The 21,443-nt window shown below is 39.0% G+C and overlaps 1 protein-coding gene across 1 annotated transcript in view; it reads right to left on the bottom strand.

Moving 5' to 3' along the window:
* Positions 1–1,176: 1,176 nt before the first annotated feature.
* Positions 1,177–21,443, bottom strand: part of ENPP1 (ectonucleotide pyrophosphatase/phosphodiesterase 1) — a 56,665-nt gene continuing 36,398 nt past the window's right edge. The window contains exons 17-25 of the mRNA XM_058171724.1: positions 20,664–20,751; positions 19,154–19,329; positions 18,186–18,231; positions 17,926–18,080; positions 15,923–16,058; positions 14,354–14,434; positions 13,216–13,348; positions 6,875–7,031; positions 1,177–2,595 (exon numbers count right to left, since the gene is read on the bottom strand). Coding sequence (XP_058027707.1) covers positions 2,422–2,595; positions 6,875–7,031; positions 13,216–13,348; positions 14,354–14,434; positions 15,923–16,058; positions 17,926–18,080; positions 18,186–18,231; positions 19,154–19,329; positions 20,664–20,751 — 1,146 coding nt within the window. The 3' untranslated portion in view covers positions 1,177–2,421. The remainder of the gene's footprint in view (positions 2,596–6,874; positions 7,032–13,215; positions 13,349–14,353; positions 14,435–15,922; positions 16,059–17,925; positions 18,081–18,185; positions 18,232–19,153; positions 19,330–20,663; positions 20,752–21,443) is intronic.

Consider the following 21,443-nt stretch of genomic DNA (forward strand, 5'->3'; position numbering starts at 1 on the left):
ACATGAACTTGGAGAAATTGTTCTTCAGTCTACTCTCATGGTCCTTGTGATCCATGGGAAGGGACCTGTTCTACGACTTCCCTGCTTATTAAAGTATATTTTGTACTCAAGATTTTTTTTTTAAGCCAGTGGAACTGGAGAAAAAAATTAACTTTACTGAATAAAGCACTGTTGTATATAAATTTTGCATTTCAATTACTGATTTCTCATATTTTTTTAATACGTTGTTCATCAGCCAGACTGGCACAGATAATTGAGTTTATAAATTGAATAATGGAGTAAATAAGTTTTATTCTATGGGATGCTTATTTATATAATTTATCCTATGCACCGCAGATGGGGACTGCAGCCAAGAAATTAAAAGACTATTGCTCCTAGGAAGAAAAGCTATGGCAAATCTAGACAGCATACTAAAAAGCAGAGCTATCACCCTCCCAACAAAAGTGAGTATAGTCAAGGCTATGGTTTTCCCAGTTGCAATGTATGGCTGTGAAAGTTGGACCATAAGAAAGGCTGAGAGCCAAAGAATTGAGGCCTTTGAACTCTGATGCTGGAGAAGACTCCTGCGAGTCCCTTGGACTGCAAGGCAATCAAACCCATCAGTCCTAAAGGAGATCAACCCTGACTGCTCTTAAGAAGGCCAGATCCTGAAGATGAAACTCAAATACTTTGGCCACCTAATGAGAAGGAAGGACTCACTGGAGAAGAGCCTAATGCTGGGAAAGACTGAGGGCAAAAGAAGAAGGGGATGACAGAGAATGAGGTGGCTGGATGGAGTCACCGAAGCAGTCAGCGTGAGCTTAAATGGACTCCAGAGGATGATAGGAAGGCCTGGAGGAACATTGTCCGTGGGGTCGCGATGGGTTGGACACGACTTCGCAACTAATACTAACAACAAAAATATGTGCCCAACTAGGCATATCTGCAAATCCTCACTTCCACAAAACGAAGGCCAGAATTTATATCTATATTTGCATTCAGCCATAGAACATACACAAATCTTGCTCATGCCTGTTCAGATGTATGAATGGCTAATCAAATGCAGCAGTGATCCCCAACTTTTCTGGCTTTGTGGACCAGCAATGGTGGTGGCAGCAAGGGTAGAGGGAATGGGATGGTTTCATGTGTGCTCCCATTGCTTGAGCAAATGGAGCTTTATACGCTCACGCTTACTCACTGCTTGCGTAGATCAGTTCCTAACAGGCCACGGACTGGTACTAGTCTGCAGACTGGCAGCTGGGGACCCCTGAAACAGTATCTGGGGATATGATGGCAGTATCAAAAACATGACATGAATATTATGTAAGTATTGCACCAACACGATGCAATCATCTTTTATGTTTTCAGGAACATGCAGTCCAGAGGTGGGTTTCAGCAGGTTCTGATCAGTTCTGGAGAACCAGTAGTTCTGAGTAGTTCGGAGAACCGGTAGTAAAAATTCTGATTGGCCCCACCCCAATCTATTCTCTGCCTCCCAAATCCCAGCTGATTGGGAGGAAATGAGGATTTTACAGTATCCTTCCCCTGGAGTGGGGTGGACGGGAATGGAGATTTTACAGTATCCTTCCCCTGTCACGCCACCAAGCCACGCTCACCAAGCCATGCCATGCCCACAGAACCAGTAGTAAAAAAATTTGAAACCCACCACTGATGCAGTCCACAGTATATTAAAGCTGTAATCCTATAACCACACAACTGAAAGTAAATTCCATTAATCTTAAAAGAACTTCTGAAATGATATGCATAAATGTGTATATTTTCCTCCCAAAAAATTAAGAATATCCATTAAATTATATTCTATTTATTAAATAGAGTGAAAAAAAGTTCAGAAAATGACAATTAAAAAAAACTTTGTATATTACTTATAACTTTTGAAATATACATGCCAATTGGGTTCACTTGCAGTTAATTTGCTCCTGCCTCTGTTACACAACAGAACAAAACAAAACAAAACAAAACCAACAACAACTCAGGCAGAATAAATTAACTCCTGAACACTTTTTATACTGTTGAAATCATTGTAAAACTGTTGGGTTTTTTATCCCATTTGATCTGTTGCTTTGATGCTGCAGACAGGCTTTTATAACAGTATAGACCAGGGGTGTCCAAACTTGGTCCCTTTAAGACTTTTGGACTTCAACTCCCAGAGTCCCTCAGCCAGCAAAGCTGGCTGAGGAACTCTGGGAGTTGAAGTCCAAAAGTCTTAAAGGGACCAAGTTTGGACACCCCTGGATAGACATTTCTATCACATTGAAGAGAATAATAAGGCTGAAAGCTATTTGTCTCTGATATAGGTGGTCCATTAAATGTCCCTGAGATACAAAATGTGGCACAGTTTCTTCCTTGTTCCCATTTTGTTCCAAGTATCTTCTGAAAAATCTTCTAGCGTGTTTACGAAGTCTCTCTTTTTTTGGTACAAAGTTAGATTCTGGCTTTGTCAAAACTTGGCAAATATGTTTTCAGCTGTAAAATATCAGCCACAGGCTGCTTTCCTTCATGATAAAAGCTAAGTCCTGTAAGAAGTTCCACATCTCTAACTCGAGCAACATGGAATCTCATTCTCTCTTCGACCCATAAGGATTCGGGCTTGCCAACCTGTTGGAAGAAAGAAACAAGTATTCTAGTTCATGCTGCAGGTATTTTGAGAGAGCACTTGCGCTTAGACTTATATACTGCTTTACAGTGCTTTACTAAGCAGTTTACAGAGATAGCATATTGCCCCCAACAATCTGGGACCTCGGAAGGATGGAAAGCTGAGTCAACCTTGAGCCTGGTGAGATTGGATCTGCCCAAACTGTTGGCAGCCAGTGATCAGCAGATGTAGGCTGCAGTATTGCATTCTAATCACTGTGCCACTGCGGCTCAATATTTAAAATAGAGATATTTAAAAATTCAATGCTAAATTGATGAATTGCTTTCAAGATGATCTGAGAATGTTCTCCAGAGGTAGAAGGAATGTCGCTGGAAAGGTGAATCTAATAGTCCTTACTTTCACAGCTCATGACTTATTGACCATAAGAGGGCAGCAGAGCTTAGCAAGAGAATTAAGGGTCTGTTCTGTATCATTTCTTTATCTATCATTCTACCTCTTTAAAAAAAATAATAGATAAATGATTCAGGACACCTCCATTTGCCTATATTCCCAGGAACTTATGCAAAGAGAACATGACTTTTGACTCCCTTGTTACTAGAACATAATTAGCTGGGTACTAGAATTTGCCTATTCCTATAATGTATTTCCTAAGCTCTTTTCTGCTGCAGTTAAAAAAACTCAGGTTATTGATCATTATTCATGCCATGTTCCCACTCTCAGGAACGCTCAAATGCAAACAAAGAAACGTAGTCTCCAACGAAGGATTTACCTTCTCCCTGTAGCAATAGGACTACTTCTTATAAGTGTATCAACTATACAGTCCTAAATAAAGCCTTGCTTTCCCATAACAGCGGGAACCAAAAAGTCACAGAATTATAATGTTGAAAGAGGCCATTTTAATTCATTGCTCCAATCCCTGCTCAGGGTGGGAGTCCAAATTAAAGCAGCAGGACAGATGGCTATCCTCCTATTGTTTGAAAACAGTCAGTGGACGGGAGCTCCTCCATTTTTCATGGTAATTTTTTTTATTTATTTATTTACATTTATATCCCGCCCTTTTCCGAAGACTCAGGGCGGCTTACAGTGTATAAGGCAATAGTCTCATTCTATTTGTATATTTACAAAGTCAACTTATTGCCCCCCCAACAATCTGGGTCCTCATTTTACCTACCTTATAAAGGATGGAAGGCTGAGTCAACCTTGGGCCGGGCTTGAACCTGCAGTAATTGCAGGCTACTGTGTTCTAATAACAGGCTCCTTACAGCCTGAGCTATCCACGGTTAAACCAGCAGTCACCAACTGGTGGTCCGTGGACCACTGGTGGTCCACAAGAAAATTTTGGTGGTCCACAGAAAAATGATTTGCATTTTTTTTATTTTGCACTAAATAGTATTTATCTTTTTTTAAAAAATCATATTAGTGGTCCACGGGATTTAAGCTAATGAATTTGGTGGTCCCTGAGGTTCTGTGTGACATGTCCTTAGATGCTTTAAAATCGTTACTACACGCTATGCTATCTACTACCATCATGTACCACTAATTAGTCTTTCTTCCCAGGAATAAACATGCCGGTTTCTTTTAGTCTCATCTATCACATTGCTGATTCATATTCCATTTGTGAACAATTATCATTCCAATATTTTGTTTCAAATACAAGTAGTCCTCAATTTATACGACCACAATTGAGCCCAAAATTTCTGTTGCTAGACAAGACAGTTCTTAAGTGAGTTATGCCCCATTTTATGACATTTCTAGCCACCAACTGTTAACTGAGCATTTACAGTTGCTAAGTTAGAATGTGGGTCTTAAGTGAATTTGGATTCCCCATTGACTTTGCTTGTCAGAAGGTTGCAAAAGGGCCACAGGACCGGCATCCATCATAAACACAGGTAGTCCTCGAGTTATGACCCCAGTTGTGCCCAAAATTTGTGTTGCCAAGTGAAACCTTTGTTAAGTGACTTTGCCCCATTTTTACGACTTTCCTTGCCACGGTTGTTAAGTGAATCATTGCATTTGTTCAGTTAGTAACATGGTTCTTAAGTGAATCCGAATTTCCCATTCACTTTGCTTGTTAGAAGATCTCAAAAGAGGATCACATGACTCCGGGACACTGAAACCGTCATAAATGTAAGTCGGTTGTCAAGCATCTGAATTTTGATCACATGACCATGGGGCTGTTGCAATGGTTGTTAAGTGTGAAAAATGATCGTAAGTAACTTTTTTCACTGCCATTGTAACTGTTGTGTCTTGTCCGCTCTCACAGCAGCCGGGGCCTTCTTATCTGTTCCCGAACACGGAGGAATGTATGCCTCCCGGCCCCAGTCCTGGCTCCATGCCCAGACAAGCTGAAGAGGAGGGGGCACCTCCCGGCCCCAGCCCTGGCTCCATGCCCAAGCAGGCTGCAGAGGAGGGAGCATCCCCCGGCCCCAGCCCTGGCTCCATGCCCAGGCAAACGGAGCAGCTAGACCCCTCCCCCTCCTCCACAGCATGTGAGCCTGAGGAAAGTTTATTTCCAACAGCTGCTGATTGGAGTGACCCTCGCATCAGAAGACTGGATAGGCGGAGGCAACAGAAGGAAGGGAGGGGCAGGCCTTAATGAGCGCTGAGTCATGGAGCCACATCCCATGGCCTATATAAAGGATCTGCTTTCTGGCAGTCTCTGAGTCAGGCAAAGTCAAACTTATCTTGCTGAAGTCACTTTCTGGTCTCCTGCCTGCTCTGAGGACTTTGCTAGGACTTTGGGCAGAGCTGCAGAGGCAAGCCTGATTCGGATTTCCCTGACCCGGCCGTCAGCGGAGGAGTGGGACACGACAGTAACTTTGAACGGTCGCTAAATGAACTGCTGTAAGTTGAGGTCTACCTGTATGAGTCAGTTGCCAAGCATTTGAATTTTGATCACGTGACTGTAGGAATGCTGCAACAGGGTGTGAAAAACAGTCATAAATCTTTTTTTTTCAGTGCCATTGTAATTTTGAATCAGTAGTGGGTTGCCCCCAGTTCGGTCCAGTTCTTGCGAACTGGTAGTAAAACCGGCGAAAGGCTCTGCCCCCCCCCCCATCGTAGACAATCTGCGCATGCGCAGAAGCTTTTGCACATGTGCAGAAGCACGATGTGTGCAAGAGCAAAGCAAGCGCACACGCGCGATCCCATCGTGAACTGGTAGTAAAGGTAAGTAGAACCCACTCCTGCTTTGAATGGTCACTAAATGAGCTGTGGTAAGTACACAGTGGTGGGATTCAAGTCATTTAACAACCGGTTCTCTGCCCTAATGATTTCTTCCAACCACCAGTTCACCAAACTGCTCAGAAAGTTAACAACCGGTTCTCCCGAAGTGGTGCGAACTGGCTGAATCCCATCACTGTCTGTACACCTATTTAATTGCTGAAAAATAAAATCAATTAACTGTGTCACTTCAGTGTAATGATTAAGGCACCAATCTTGTAACTAGGAGATTGTGAGTTCTAGTCCCACCTTAGACAAAGCCAGCTGGGGACCTTGGGCTCTTTCAGTCCTAGGCACTAGACAGTGGCAAACCACTTCCAAACAATTTGCCAACAGAACTTGTCCCAGTAGTTTCCAGAAATCAAGATGGACATGAAGAGAACATCCCACCTACCCACCCCCCCAAAATATTTGCATTGTAGACCAGGATTTGAATTATTTTTCTCCTGTGTTTCTTTTAAATTTGATTTTATTGTTTTCAACTCATTTTTGGGGGCCAAGATCTCTCCAAGATCTAAGATTTTGAATATTTTTTATTTGGCCTAGAGTATTAACTATCCACCCCAATTATCAATTTCATATTTGATATGTATTTATTTTACCCCTATTTCCATGATTGCTACGTACAGCCTGAATATCAAACTTCAAAAAGATCACGACAGAAATCTCTATATGAGATCCATTGGGGGGGAAGGGGATGCAGAATGGTTATCTAAGGGCAAAAAATAATTTTGGTGGTGATATCACAATTATTTATATACTGAATACCTGTAAGACCCCTATGACATAAATGCCCACATCAACCATAATTAGGACTGTGCTAATGTGTTAAAGTTTATGTCTGGGCTAGAAATGAGGCTTTTTATGTTAAAAGCTATGCAAAACATCCTTCCCATTTCAAAACTTTTCCCATATATTCATTTTCATATATTCATATATATATTCATATATTCATTTTCAAGTCTCTGCCCACACATATTATAAAAACTAGATATTTGCACTTTTAAAAATCAGCACCTTTTGTGCATTATGTTTCATATATTAGCAGGTTGAACTCACTGTGCAACTTTCACTGTTCTCTTCTCTGTGAGGTAAAATATAAGATATAACATCAAGGGATTCTTCACATTGCAAAGGCGTCTGGGAAACATTTTTACAACTTGTCAACGTAATGAAGTAGTGAGTGGGAATCAGGACCGCTGAATTAATGGAGTGCCTGAAATTTAATTTTAAAAGGAAAAAAAAGCAACATTTTCTTGTTAGATGTACTGAGCATACTCCATACACCAAAGAAATATACATCTATTTGGTTAAAGCAAAACTATAGCTTTAAAGGATCTGCTATTCCAGTAGCTATAACCCAGGGGTGTCAAACTCATGGTGTCATGTTTTCATCATGTGATGTATTGTGACTTTTTTCCCCTTCACTAAAATAGGGGTGAGCATGGCCAGCGTGTGATGCATCTGGCCCATGGGCCACAAGCTTGACAGCCCTGATATAAACCATCAGGATGTATCAAGCAGAGGTGGGTTTCAGCAGGTTCTAACCAGTTCTGGAGAACCGGTAGCAGAAATTTTGAGTAGTTCGGAGAACCAGTAGTAAAAATTCTGGCTGGCCCTGCCTCCATCTATTCTCTGCCTCCAGAGTCCCAGCTGATCAGGAGGAAATGGGGATTTTGCAGTAACCTTCCCCTGGAGTGGGGTGGGAATGGAGACTTTACAGTATCCTTCCCCTGCCATGCCCACCAAGCCATGCCCACTAAGCCATGCCCACAGAACCAGTAGTAAAAAAATTTGAAACCCACCACTGGTATCAAGCATAGGCTAACTTAGGCCGTCTCCAGGAGAGCTTTCCACCAGGTCCGCCTGGTGCGCCAATTGCGCCCCTTTCTAGACCGGGATGCCTTGTGCACAGTCACTCACGCCCTTGTGACGTCTCGTCTGGACTACTGCAATGCTCTCTACATGGGGCTCCCCTTGAGGGGCATCCGGAGGCTACAGTTAGTCCAGAATGCAGCTGCGCGGGTGATTGAGGGAGCCCCTCGTGGCTCCCGAGTGACACCTATCCTGCGCCGCCCCCTCGCTGTACCTGTGGCCTTCCGGGTGCGCTTCAAGGTGTTGGTGAATGTCTTTAAAGCGCTCCATGGCATAGGGCCGGGATACTTACGGGACCGCCTGCTGCTACCGAATACCTCTCACCGACCCGTGCGCTCTCACAGAGAGGGGCTCCTCAGGGTGCCGTCGGCGCGACAGTGTCGTCTGGCGGCGCCCAGGAAGGGCCTTCTCTGTGGGGCTCCGCCCTCTGGAACGAACTCCCCAGGACTTCGTCAACTTCGGACCTCCAACCTTTCGCGAGCTTAAAACCTACTTATTCATCTGCGCTGGACTGGGTTAGTGTTTTAATGGGTTTTAATGGGTTTTTAGCTCTAAATTTTAATTCTGGCCAATTTTAATAAGTTTTTTAATTGTATTTTAATTTGTATTTATAGTATTGTATTTTTACCTGGCTGTGAACCGCCCTGAGTCCTTCGGGAGAAGGGCGGTATACAAATTTAAATAATAATAAATAAATAAATAATAACTTACACTTGAACCTCCAATGAAGTAATGCAGCCTCTTAGAGGGAGCAGATCTCCCTTGCTAAACCAATTCCACAAGCTATTAGTGAAATTATTTCCAGGTACATTCAAAGAACTGGTTATAAACCTTTAAAACTATATGTAATGAGGTCAGACATTTTTTTTCCTTTCAGTCAGTCTGGGCTTCACAATCTCCAAGCGAATTTATTTTCTCAAATCACACTTTTGAAATTATATTTTATAGAAACAGAAATCATGGGATTCTCCATTCCCTGTTCCAACTTGTAGATATCATTTTAATGATGTGCGAATGATGTTTTCAAAATGTACTTGAAATGCATTTCTCTTTTCTAAATCTTATAATTACTGTATTTTTTGGAGCATAACATAACATAACATAACATAACATCAGAGTTGGAAGGGACCTTGGAGGCCTTCTAGTCCAACCCCCTGCCCAGGCAGGAAACCCTACACCATCTCAGTCAGATGGTTATCCAACATTTTCTTAAAAATTTCCAGTGTTGGAGCATTCACAACTTCTGAAGGCAAGTCGTTCCACTTATTAATTGTTCTAACTGTCAGGAAATTTCTCCTTAGTTCTAAGTTGCTTCTTTCCTTGATCAGTTTCCACCCATTGCTTCTTGTTCTACCCTCAGGTGCTTTGGAGAACAGCCCAACTCCCACTTCTCTGTGGCAGCCCCTGAGATATTGGAACACTGCTATCATGTCTCCCCTAGTCCTTCTTTTTGTTAAACTAGACATACCCAGTTCCTGCAACCGTTCTTCATATGTTTTATCCTCCAGTCCCTAATCATCTTTGTTGCTCTTCTCTGCACTCTTTCTAGAGTCTCAACATCTTTTTTACATCGTGGCGACCAAAACTGGATGCAATATTCCAAGTGTGGCCTTACCAAGGCATTATAAAGTGGTACTAGCACTTCACGTGATCTTGATTCTATCCCTCTGTTTATGCAGCCCAGAACTGTGTTGGCTTTTTTAACAGCTGCTGCACACTGCTGGCTCATATCTAGATGGTTATCCACTAGGACTCCAAGATCCCTCTCACAGGTACTACTATTGAGCAAGGTACCACATATACGGTACTGGTGCATTTTGTTTTTGGCCTAAATGTAGAACCTTACTTTTTCACTGTTGAATTTCATTTTGTTAGATAGCGCCCAATGTTCAAGTCTGTCAAGATCTTTCTGTAACTTGAGCCTATCTTCTGGAGTGTTAGCTATTCCTGCCAGCTTGGTGTCATCTGCAAATTTGATGAGTTCCCCATCTATCCCTCGACCAAGTCATTCATGAAGATGTTGAAGAGTACTGGGCCTAGAACAGAGCCTTGGGGTACTCCACTGCATACTTCCCTCCATGTGGATGTAGTTCCGTTGAGGACTACATGTTGAGTGCGGTTGGTCAGCCAGTTACGAATCCATCTGGTGGTGGTGCTGTCTAACCCACATTTTCTACTTTATCTAGTAGTAGGTTATGGTCTACTTTATCAAATGCTTTACTGAAGTCCAAGTAAATTATATCAACAGCATTCCTCTGGTCTACTAATTTTGTCATTTTGTCAAAGAATGCGATAAGATTAGTCTGGCATGATCTGTTTTGACAAACCCATGTTGGCTTTTGGTTATTACTTTGTTTGCTTCTAGGTGTTCGGTGATTCGTTGCTTGATTATCTTTTCCAGAATCTTCCCGGTATTGAGGTCAGACTGATAGGTCTGTAGTTTCCTGGATCTGTTTTTCCTTTTTGAAGATGGGAACTACATCAGCTCTTTTCCAGTCCTCTGGCAGCTCCCTGTGCTCCAGGATCTTTGAAAGATATAGTTCAGTGGTTCTGAGATCACGTCTGCCAGTTCCTTCAGAACCTTGGGGTGTAATCCATCCGGTCCTGGTGATTTGAACTCGTCTAGGGTAGACAGGTGTTCACTTACCATTTTCTTCCCTATTTTAACTTGTGTTTCTAATCTGTTTTTGTAGTGCTGTTTTGATAGGTTGGATTGTTTTTCCTTTTGTGTAAAGACAGATGCAAAATATGAGTTGAGTAGATCTGCTTTCTCCCTGTTGCTTGTCATCTTCTTGCCACTTTCTCCCAGCAATGGGCCAATTGTTTCCTTGACTTTTTTCTTGTTTTTAACATGTTGGAAGAAGCTTTTATTATTTTTACTTTTGTCGCTAGCCTTTGTTCATTGTGAGCCTTAGCTTTCCTCACTTCATCTTTACAGGCTCGGGCTGTTGCTGATATTCTGCCTTAGTTATTTGCCCCTCTTTCCACTTTTTATATTTGTCCTTTTGTCTTTCAATTTGTCAGATAGTTCTTTATGCATCCATGCTGGTTTCTTTTGTGATCTACTATTTTCTTCTTCATTGGTATTGTGTTAGACTGTGCTTTTATAATCTCACTTTTCAAAATTTCCCAAGCTTCTTGAGTTGTTTTCCCCCTGAGGATTCTCATCCATTGAATCCTTCTCAAGATCTCTCTAAGTTTATTGAAATTAGCTCTCTTAAAGTCCAAGACTCTAGTTTGACTTTGTTCTACTACTTGTATTTGCTTAATGTTGAATTCCAATATTGCGTGGTCACTTGCCCCAAGGTTCCTGTAGCTTCAACACCTTCTATCATTTCATCTCTGTTAGTGAGAATTAAGTCCAATATGGCTGATCCTTGTCGCCTTCTCTATTTTTTGGGAAACAAAGTTGTCTGCTAGGTTTGTTAGGAACCTGTTGGATCTTCCACTTGGTGCAGAGTTTGTTTCCCAGTTGATGTCAGGGTAGTTAAAATCCCCCATTACTACTGTGATGTGCTTCCTACATACCTTAGTTAGCTGACTAGCAAAAAGTTCATCTACTTCCTCTGTTTGGTTGGGTGGCCTATAGTATAGACCTATGGCAATATCGTTTTTCACCCCTTTTATATTGGCCCAAATACATTCAAGATGATTTTCATCATTGTTGTGCTCTATTTCTGTAGAGATGTAGTTATTTCTTATATATAGTGCAACTCCACCTCCTCTTTTATTTGGTCTATTTCTTTTAAATAATTTATATCCCTCTAGCTGTATGTTCCATTTGTCAGTTTCATCCCACCAAGTTTCCGTAATGGCAACAATATCATATCTACCCTCATTTACTTGGATTTCTAATTCACCCTGTTTATTCCTCATACTCTGTGCATTGGTGTATAGACATTTGAGTCCATTTGGATTGATTTTGTGTTTACTGTCTACATAACCTGTGTTGACTGCCCCTACTTTCATGCCACCTGTTGGTTTAGTGCACATGGTATGGCACTCACTGTTAAATGCTTGGTTTTGCTTGATAGCATGGTTGATAGTCTTACCCATACAGACATCTATGTTACATGCACTGATAACCCTTTTAGTTTTCGATTGCTGGGGACAGAAATTTTCTATATCAGTTAATTCTCTGTCCCCACTGTTCAGTTTAAATGTTTATCCAGAAAATCTGTGAATGTATTGCTAAGTAACTCAGTCCCTTTCTTTGATGGATGCAATCCATCTCTTTTGTACAATTTTTCATTGGACCAGTTGCAGACATCATGACTAATAAAACCAAAGCCTTCCCTTTTACACCACTCCTTTAGCCACACATTAAACTCCACTAAGTGGGTTAAGATGTACCTTTTTCCCCCAAAAAAGAGGGTAAAAATCTGGGTGTGTCTTATACTCCAAATGTAGCCCCACCGAGCTTCTCAAACGGAGGTTTCAGAAGCTGAAAGAAGCTTCAGAAAAGAAGCTCCCAAACAGAGCTTCAGAGGCTTTTTTACTGAAGTTCTGTTTTGGAGGCTTTCAGAGGCAGAAAAAAGTTTTTTTCTGAAACAGAGTTTCAGAGGCAGAAAAAAAAAGCAAAAAAAAAAAACAACAAGGCACAGAGCTCACAACCAAGGAACCTGTTGCTAAAATTTATCTCTGGGAACAGCTGATTGGGGGTATTCTGGGAGGCCAATCCACTTGCCAATCAGCTTTTTTCTTATTTTCCTCCCCAAAAACTAAGGTGCGTCTTATACTCCAAAAAATACAGCACTGCTAAAATGATGATGGACATTCTTTATGGAAAAATGGTGTATACTTTTAATACAGCAATGAATAAGATACCTCCACATGATTTGAGGCATTCATACGATAGAAGCAGGATTGCACTGTTGCAATACAAGCTCTACTAGATTCATGGTTATCCGTGAATATCATGATGCACATGTAAAAGGGATACCGAGACACTGAAATGGTGTAGGGTTTCCTGCCAAGGCAGGGGGTTGGACTAGAAGACCTCCAAGGTCCCTTCCAACTCTGTTATTATGCTTCATTATTTGTTTCTCCTTTGATATTCCTCCCCTGCTTCTCCATGGATGCCTGCAATAAGGGCTGCCCACAACACTTAGAATGTTAATGTATGTTCCTTGATACCAACTTGAACCAATACGCTTAGATTATTGTGAACATTGATATGGTTTCACCCACCAGCTTTTAAATACCATATCAATATATCTTTCATACACTTTGAAATAAAATTAAATAGTATTAAAATACTTATTTGAATGTAATTTTCTTTTTAAAAAGAAAATAGTTTACACATGTTAAAATCCATATAGTGCATTGATACATATGAAAGAAGCCACAAAGGGATTGATAGGCTCAGTATAAATGGCTAATTGTCTTACGTCTTCAGGACATACATTCTGTTAAGTCAGAAAAATATATTTTAAAGGAGGTTTGTTCCTGTAAATTAAATTAAAGCAGTTATTTCAATACAAAGTCTCTCACACACAAAAAAGTTAAGAGAGATATCTACCTACCGTCTTATTTTCTCTGGTGTATCATATAGGCCATCGTAGTCGTAATCAAATATAGGACCTGTGATCACATTTACACCATTCCTGGCTGCAGCATATGATGGCAGTAGGACAGCATTAAAATATTCCCAAATCACTGAAAGAATAAGGGAGAATTTTACTAAGAAAATGTCATGATCTGAAGAGAACCAAGCCCATCCGTGGTATTGCTGGTTGAAGGTCTAGTTTTTTGTTATTGTTATTCTATGACCATGGGCTTATTTATTTTATTTATTTATCAAAACAGTATGAATTTCATAACTGTTTCCGAGTATGTTGGAACTACACAGTCCTACCCAATATTTTGCGCTTGGCATACTGGAGATCTAAAGCTTGGCATATGAGCTTCCAAGTACAAGAGATATTTAGGAATGAATTTAACTTTGATACACATATACTTCCAAATATAAAGCAAACAATGATATTTGCTTTGACCATCTTTTTTTATAATTCTTGAATGGGCTGATATTCTTTGCAGGGATGATCTGTAATTTAGAAATTTTCCTACTCTTTTGAAATAGATAATCAGTAGAAAATATTTCTTCCACTACAAACATTTTCCATCATGGTTTTACATAAAGACTATCTTGGCTAGTTTGAGAAACGCCCTTGGAGCCTAGGCAACCAAGAAAGCACAATGTTCAATCTATGGCCATAGGATTATCCATCTCTGCATTAAAGAACTGAAAATAATTCTTGATAAAACTATTTAGAAGTCCCTTTGAGCTCAATGGGCTTACTCCCAAGTAAATAGAAAGATTATTTTAGCCTTCCAATTTTAGAAGTGCCTTGCTTGTATGAGTGCAGAAGCTACATAAAGGAACAGAAGGTCTATTTCTGTTTTGAGTTGTTAAGCCATGGTATGATCATTTGAAGTAGACTGCAGACATACAGAATCAAGAATGCAGACTTTCAGGAAATTGTCACGAAGCTGAAGAATTGTAGTACAATGTAGACCAACAGCACCATCATTCATTGGACATTACTACATGTACATTATTGCAGACACAATCATGAGAGCATAATTTTAGATAATTATATTTTATTAGCTTGCATTTTTCCCATAAAAAGAAGCAAAAGCCCATAATAAATTAGCCTTTACCTTGAAAAGCAGAATACATTGGTGCTATGTTGCTTGAGAGAAATCCTTCATAATAGTTTTTCTTATCTTCTTTAATCAAATCTAGAAACATAAAAATATATAAGCAAACATTTAAAACTGATATCAATGTATATCAAGTGACTGAAAAACCTTTCTAGTTTTTGAATTAAATACATGGTACCAAATATTTAACTCCAAATATGTTCAAGACTCAGACAGACATGTTTGCTTATGTATGTGCTGTATTTATTTTAATGTATAAGCCACCCAATACCTAAACAACTGCAGGCAGCTTAAGATATTATATATTGTAACTAAATATTCTTAAGCCAGTATACCAGTACAAAGGCATTTCCAAGATGGGTGAGCTACATTTCCCAGAATGACCAACTAACATGGCTATTGGCCTGTTGAGTGGACACTATAAATCTTGTAGTCCCAACATATTTAAAGGATACCAAATTGTGCGAAGCGCTGAGTTCACCAAAGAGGCCATTCCAAAATTTCCCAGGAATGTTGATAAGCACACTGAACTCACACAGGAGCAAAAGGCAATTCCTACTTAAAAGTCAACATCAGCTTCAAACAAGAGTATGCCATCTAATTTGGGGGTTGTGTTTATGACAAGAAAACATCCAATTCATCAATTCATCAATAACATCAATATATTTATTCAATGTAGAATAAAAAAAGAAATCAAAATTTAAATATTAAAATAAATGTATACGTTAAGATGGCTGAATTTCCAAAAAGCAAATATGGGAGACTTCAGAATTATTTTTGATATATATAAGCCTTTTTAAATTAGTGGTTTTCAATGTCATCTGGCCACTGTTACACAATATACTATATCAAAGCTCATTCTGTGAGAAATTAAACATTTTAATGTTTATGTACCACTCATAGCTATATACCGGTATTTATTTTAACATTAAAATGCTGGTTTTTTTGTAGTTTGAATTTAAAAGATAAAGGGTGTTTTGTACCTTCTATCTGCCAGTTATAATTCTACAACACTTTTTTCCAAACTTAGTAACATTTTGTATAAATATCAATTAAAGATTATCTAGGTTGGCTTTGGCTTACATCCAGTGGTGGGATTCAAGTAATTTAACAACCAGTTCTCTGCCCTAATGATTTCTTCCAACAACCAGTTTGCCAAACTGCTCAGAAAGTTAACAACCAGTTCTCCTGAAGTGATGCTAACTGGCTGAATCCCACCACTGCTTACATCCAATATTTAATTCTTATATATAAAAGTTCATACATTTTAAGAAACAGAAACAACAAGCTTTATTTTGGCTATTAATTAATGTCTGCCATGGCTCATCTCAAATAAACTAACTAGAATTGTACCAGGTTATTACCTTAACAGGAGACCTATAACCTAAATTAAGGGTATCAAGCTTGCGGCCCATGGGCTGGATGCATCATGCGCTGGCCACACCCACACCCAGTTTAGCGAAGGGGGGGGAGTCACAATACGTCACGTGATGACGTGATGATGCGAGTTTGACACCCCAGAGCTAATTAACTAGTAAAACAATATAAGAGAGGAAATGGAATTACTTGGAGGAAAAAGAAATCCATAGTTAAGCTGAGGGTGCTTTTTGTAAAATGAACAAATCTGACTGCTGTTTAAAGAAATACGATGATCCGTGTAGAAGCAGCTTCTGGTGGCACTTGCAGAAGTGTTCCAGCTATCCTAATTAACAAAACAAAACAAAAGTACCAGTCGCTATGTATATGTATTTTATATAAAGAAGACAAAATATATCCCTTGTATTCATAACATACAATAATACAGCTATATTATGAAAGAGTGTTTTGTTTTAGCTCTATTAAATCTACATAGAATGTACCTCAGACTAAATTTAGAGGCTTGAGGAGAGGATTTCTAAAGACCATTCTATTCACAGGATTTATCATTTTGTAATTCCTTTATATTTTCCCAAATCAAGAGTAGAATGATGTAGCCCCATGTTCAAATTGCTTTGCACATAGGCCTTTACTTAGCAAAAGACTGGGTAGGAATATGCATGTTTTTAGGATGCAATGGGACATGCCAATTGCATAGTCTTTAATGAATTCTATTTCTAATCTATTCAGAGATTCTGTGTGTATGCATATATCGGTATAGGCTACGTTGCTATCTGAATGTGAAGGGGAAAATGGACTTTAGAACTGATATAAGGGGGTTCAGAAAGCATCAGTCAAGAACATCTTAATTAAGCATGTCTTTTGCCAGGATTATCCAGCTTTTTCCTGACCAGGAAAAGATGCAGCTGCTTTTAAAGTGTTCCTAAGATTGCTAGCTGTACAGTCACACATACTTCTAATTATTATACATTAGAAGTATACATTACTCAAGTATCATTATTCAAGTATCCCTGCACAGCATGCATGTTTTCATTCATACATTGAAAAATTATATTTAAAAAGTAGTGATTCAATCCATCTGCCTAGCAATTTAATAACTCTCCCAAAACGAAGTTACAAATTTCTTGTTAAGAAAAGGAACCAGCAAAGAACAGAACAAGATAAACAATGGTCGTGATTTGGCTGGAGGATGATGTGAATTCAGAACAAAAAAAAAAAATTCCACAGTATATCTATGAAGAAGCAACTGGGTTTTGTTGTGGTTCGCCAGCAGCCTGTGGAGCTGGCAACGGAGTTGGACAGCAATAAGCCTGAGGAGGAGCATGGGCCAGTCCTGGAGGCTAGGGAAGGCCCGGATGAGGGCTCTGCATCGGAGGCTGAGGTGGGGCCAGGACCATCGGGGAGTGAGGTGCGGACTCCAGAGCCTCCAGAGACTGACAGTAGCGAGGCAGAGGAACAGGAGGAGCCTGTTCCTAATGCACGCATGAGAACTGCTGCTAGAAGGCAAGAGCAGCTCAAGCAAAGAGGATGACTCGGGAGTAGGGCCAAGAGATAATTGGCCCCTCCCATAAGGCTTAAAGGACCAGCAATGGCATTTGGGCTTTGCCAGAAAATAACATTGATAGCTTCGTCTTCTTCCATTTATTTTTGTATCGGTGTCTTCTGAACTTTTGCCAAGAAAGGCCTTTGGCAGTTTGCCTGATTGGACCAAGGTTGGTGATAGGACTGAGGAATTGTGTTGGGAGGAATTTGCTTTAATTTAGTTGGACTATGCTGAGAATGAAGTAATTCTCAGCTGTTTGAATAGTTTGTTTGTTTTTACACTGACTGAGTTTCCTACTACCTACTGGGGCCTGGGTAACAACAGGTTTTAGTTTCTGGTTCTATGACTCAGAGAGAAGAATGTGCTAAATTCTTATCTTGTATTTTCGCTGCAGAAATATATGCCAACATGTGGTCATAGTTGGTAAAGAGAAAAAGAAAAGAAAAAAAAATCAGGAAAAAAATTCAGCAGGCAGGCTGCATATTTAAACCACTGCTGAAAACATGTACTATTTAAAAATAATTTATCACCATGGTCTTTGTTCCTACTAAAATGAAGCCCACATCTGGCTTGCCACTTTTTTTCCCCTGCTACTCACTGCTTTATGTCTTTTTTCTTCAAGTGAAACCTGAATTACCCACATACTTACATGCTTGTTAACAGAATAGCTACTCCACAAAGGCATCTTGATGTTCTGGCTAAATCCACTGACATAACGATGGTTATGAAGAAGGCAAAACTTCTGCTTCTTTTGGAGTACATGAGGCCTCCCAAATGGCAAGCTGAATTTTTCTATCTTCTTCACTACGGAAGGTAAAAGGGCAAACTAGGTCTGCTATTATATAGTAGCTTCCCAGTCGAGGTATTCTGCTTAAGTTATCCATTTCTAAAAGCAGTTATAATACTTACTTTCTGAAGTAGTAAGGTCTATCTGTGGTTGAATCAGTGGCAAGCCCTTTATGTAAAGGAAAGCAGAAGATGAAGTCATGTTTATGCAGCATCAGACAAAAGAAACAAACATATATATATATATATATATATATATATATATATATATATATATATATATATATATATATATATATATATATATATATATATATATATATATATATATATATAGGTCTTTGGTTGTTGGGTTTTCTCCCGTAAAATTGGAAGTGTCTTGGCGGCGTTTGGCGATGTCTCATTCGTCATCTTCAGGCTTCAACCGTGCTTCTGGGAGCAAAGTGCTCCCAGAAGCACAACCTCAGAAAACAAATATATATATATATATAAAGAAAGATCTATAGTAAATTAAAAAAAATGATTGATAAGTTGACAGAATGATGATAATGAGTTGCTTTGGATAGTAAGATGGAAGGCATATAAATGATATGGATATATATATAAAGATAGATGAGATGAGATGAAAATACACACACACACATACACACACACATACACACACACACAGGAGAATGTGAGTTCTAGTCCTGCCATAGCCATGAAAGCCAGTTGGATATCCTTGCATCAGTCACTCTCTCTCAGCCCAACCCACCTTACAAATTTGTTGTTTTTGTGGGGCCACCTTGAGTTATTTGTAAAAAATAAGATTAGATAGATGATAGATGGATGGATGGATGGATGGATGGATGGATGGATGGATGGATGGATGGATAGATGATAGATGATAGATAGATACGATTGAGATAGATTATTGAGATAGATAGATTAATAGATCAGACAGGAAAACAGACAGACAGAATCTTAAACGAATTGTATCCAAATTTGTCCCTATATACAACCATGAAAACGGGTGGCAGTTTTAATTAAATATCATCAAAAATTCTAATTGCTATCCCTGAAGAGCCATTGTTGTTTCTTTAAGTCCTTACCAAAGATTTACATGAGCAGCCATGGCCATCAGTGGAGGTCCTCTGGCCCACCGAAGGGCATGAAGAGGGGCTGCTTTCTTCTTTGGGATGCTTGGGAATATAACTGGCTCTCTTCAGAAGGTGGTTGAGGCTTCCATGAGTTCCATTGTTAGGGGCTGGTGTTAAATGAAGAAGATCTAAAATAGTTGAGAAAACGGTGTTAAGGATATTAAAGGTATGCTTTACATCACAGTTTAAACAAAATTCTTACAATAAACATGCTATGGACATATTATTATTATTATTATTTATTAAATTTTTATACCGCCCTTCTCCCGAAGGACTCAAGGCGGTTTACAGCCATAATAAGAAACAACAGCAATATACACATAAAACCATAATTTAAAAAACTTATTATACAAATGGCCGAATTAAAACATTTAGAATAAAACCCCAAATTTTAAAATATTAAAACATTAAAACTAATTAAAATCCTATTAAAATCCTATGCCAGTCCTGCGCGAACAAACAAATAGGTCTTCAGACATAGACCGTCACTACTTATCTGTATGCTAAATTTAATAGCAGGTCATGCCAATTATTCCATAAAACTGTAAGTATAAATAAGGCATGCTATTTTTAAAAAATCCTAAGTACAAATATCTGTTATTAAAACATAATTTAAAAATAGACAGGAAGAGTTCAACATATGGATCAAAATTAGAGAGGTATCCCATCTGGGTAGTTTTAAAGAATCAAAAGAGAAATTTTTAAAGGAAAAGAAAGAATTAGATAGGGACCAAATTCTACTTCTAATGTTACTGGAAACTGGTACTGACATCAGAAATAATATTTCAGCTTTTCAATATAATAAACATAAACCAAAGTAAGTACAGGTAGTCCTTGAATTACAACAGTTCGCTTAGTGACCGTTTGAAGTTGTAACGGCCCTGGAAAAAGTGATTTATGATTATTTTTCACATATACATTCGGCCATTATGGCATCCCCATGGTCACATGACTTACATTTACATTCAGATGCTTGACTTAACTGATGTTTATTACAGTTTGCAGTGTCCCAAGGTCATGGGATTACGTTTTGCAATCTTCTGACGAACAAAGTATTGACTTAAGTCAGGGGTGTCCAAACTTGGTCCCTTTAAGACTTGTGGACTTCAACTCCCAGAGTTCCTCAGCCAGCTTTGCTGGCTGAGGGACTCTGGGAGTTGAAGTCCACAAGTCTTAAAGGGACCAAGTTTGGACACCCCTGACTTAAGTGAACCAGGCTCACTTAAAAACCGTATTACTAACTTAACAACTGCAGTGATTCACTTAACAATTGTGGCAAGAAGGGTTGTAAAATGGGGCAAAAGTCACTTAACAAATCTCTCGCTTAGCAATATAAATTTTGGACTCAGTTGTGGTCGTAAGTCGAGGACTACATGTAGTATATTTTTAGATGAATGGTAAATATTTTCTAGAAATGTTTTGCATTGAAGAGGTAAAGGGGGAGCAAGCTAATTTATCATACCACACATTAAATTGTAGATTTCAATATTTTCAAAGGGATCAACTTCTGTTTGAAATTTGAATCCAGGTCCAAATCCAATAAAGAGTGCCTACAACAACAACAAAAAACACATTTATATACTTTGTTTATTCAATTTCTATGGCCAATTAACTCCACCAAATGACTCTGGTTGAAATTGGGATATCCAGTTGGTCTTCAACTGGAAAATTGCTGAATTCCCCAAAACAGTTTATTAAAAACTTGCTTTCAGAAGAAGAGAATGGACAGCTAGCTCCACTCTTAATAGATTCATGCAAATAGAAAAGGAAATCTAGGTGAAAGCAAACTTTGATATAGCATAGCTGGCAGCAGATTTCCACAATAGATTTCCATAATGGTCTATATTCAACTAGAGCTACTTTTATTTCTTTGAACAATTAGAATATGTACCAAATCATACATATTTCTGTGCAAATGTTAATGGAATTGTAGGTTAACTGCTTCCGTTCTCAGTTAGTATTTAGAATACATCTGCTTTGAGACAAATTATAATGAGCTGCAAGCAGTTTCATTCCAAGCAATGAAGTTCATCAACACTTTTGGATTTTTTTTTCTTATTTTCTCCTAAAAACATCTGTGTTTTTTCCCCAACTACCATGAATATTCTACTGCAAAGATTTGAATATTTTCTTTTCAGTAATAAAAAACAGAAAAGTTCTCCCAGCAAAGCTATTTAGCCACTCTTTTTTCCCCAAAATATTATACTTTTACATTTCATCACAGCTGCTCAAAAGATAGCTT

Source organism: Ahaetulla prasina, chromosome 1 (genome assembly GCF_028640845.1).
Source record: "Ahaetulla prasina isolate Xishuangbanna chromosome 1, ASM2864084v1, whole genome shotgun sequence".
Taxonomy (NCBI): Eukaryota; Metazoa; Chordata; class Lepidosauria; order Squamata; family Colubridae; genus Ahaetulla; species Ahaetulla prasina.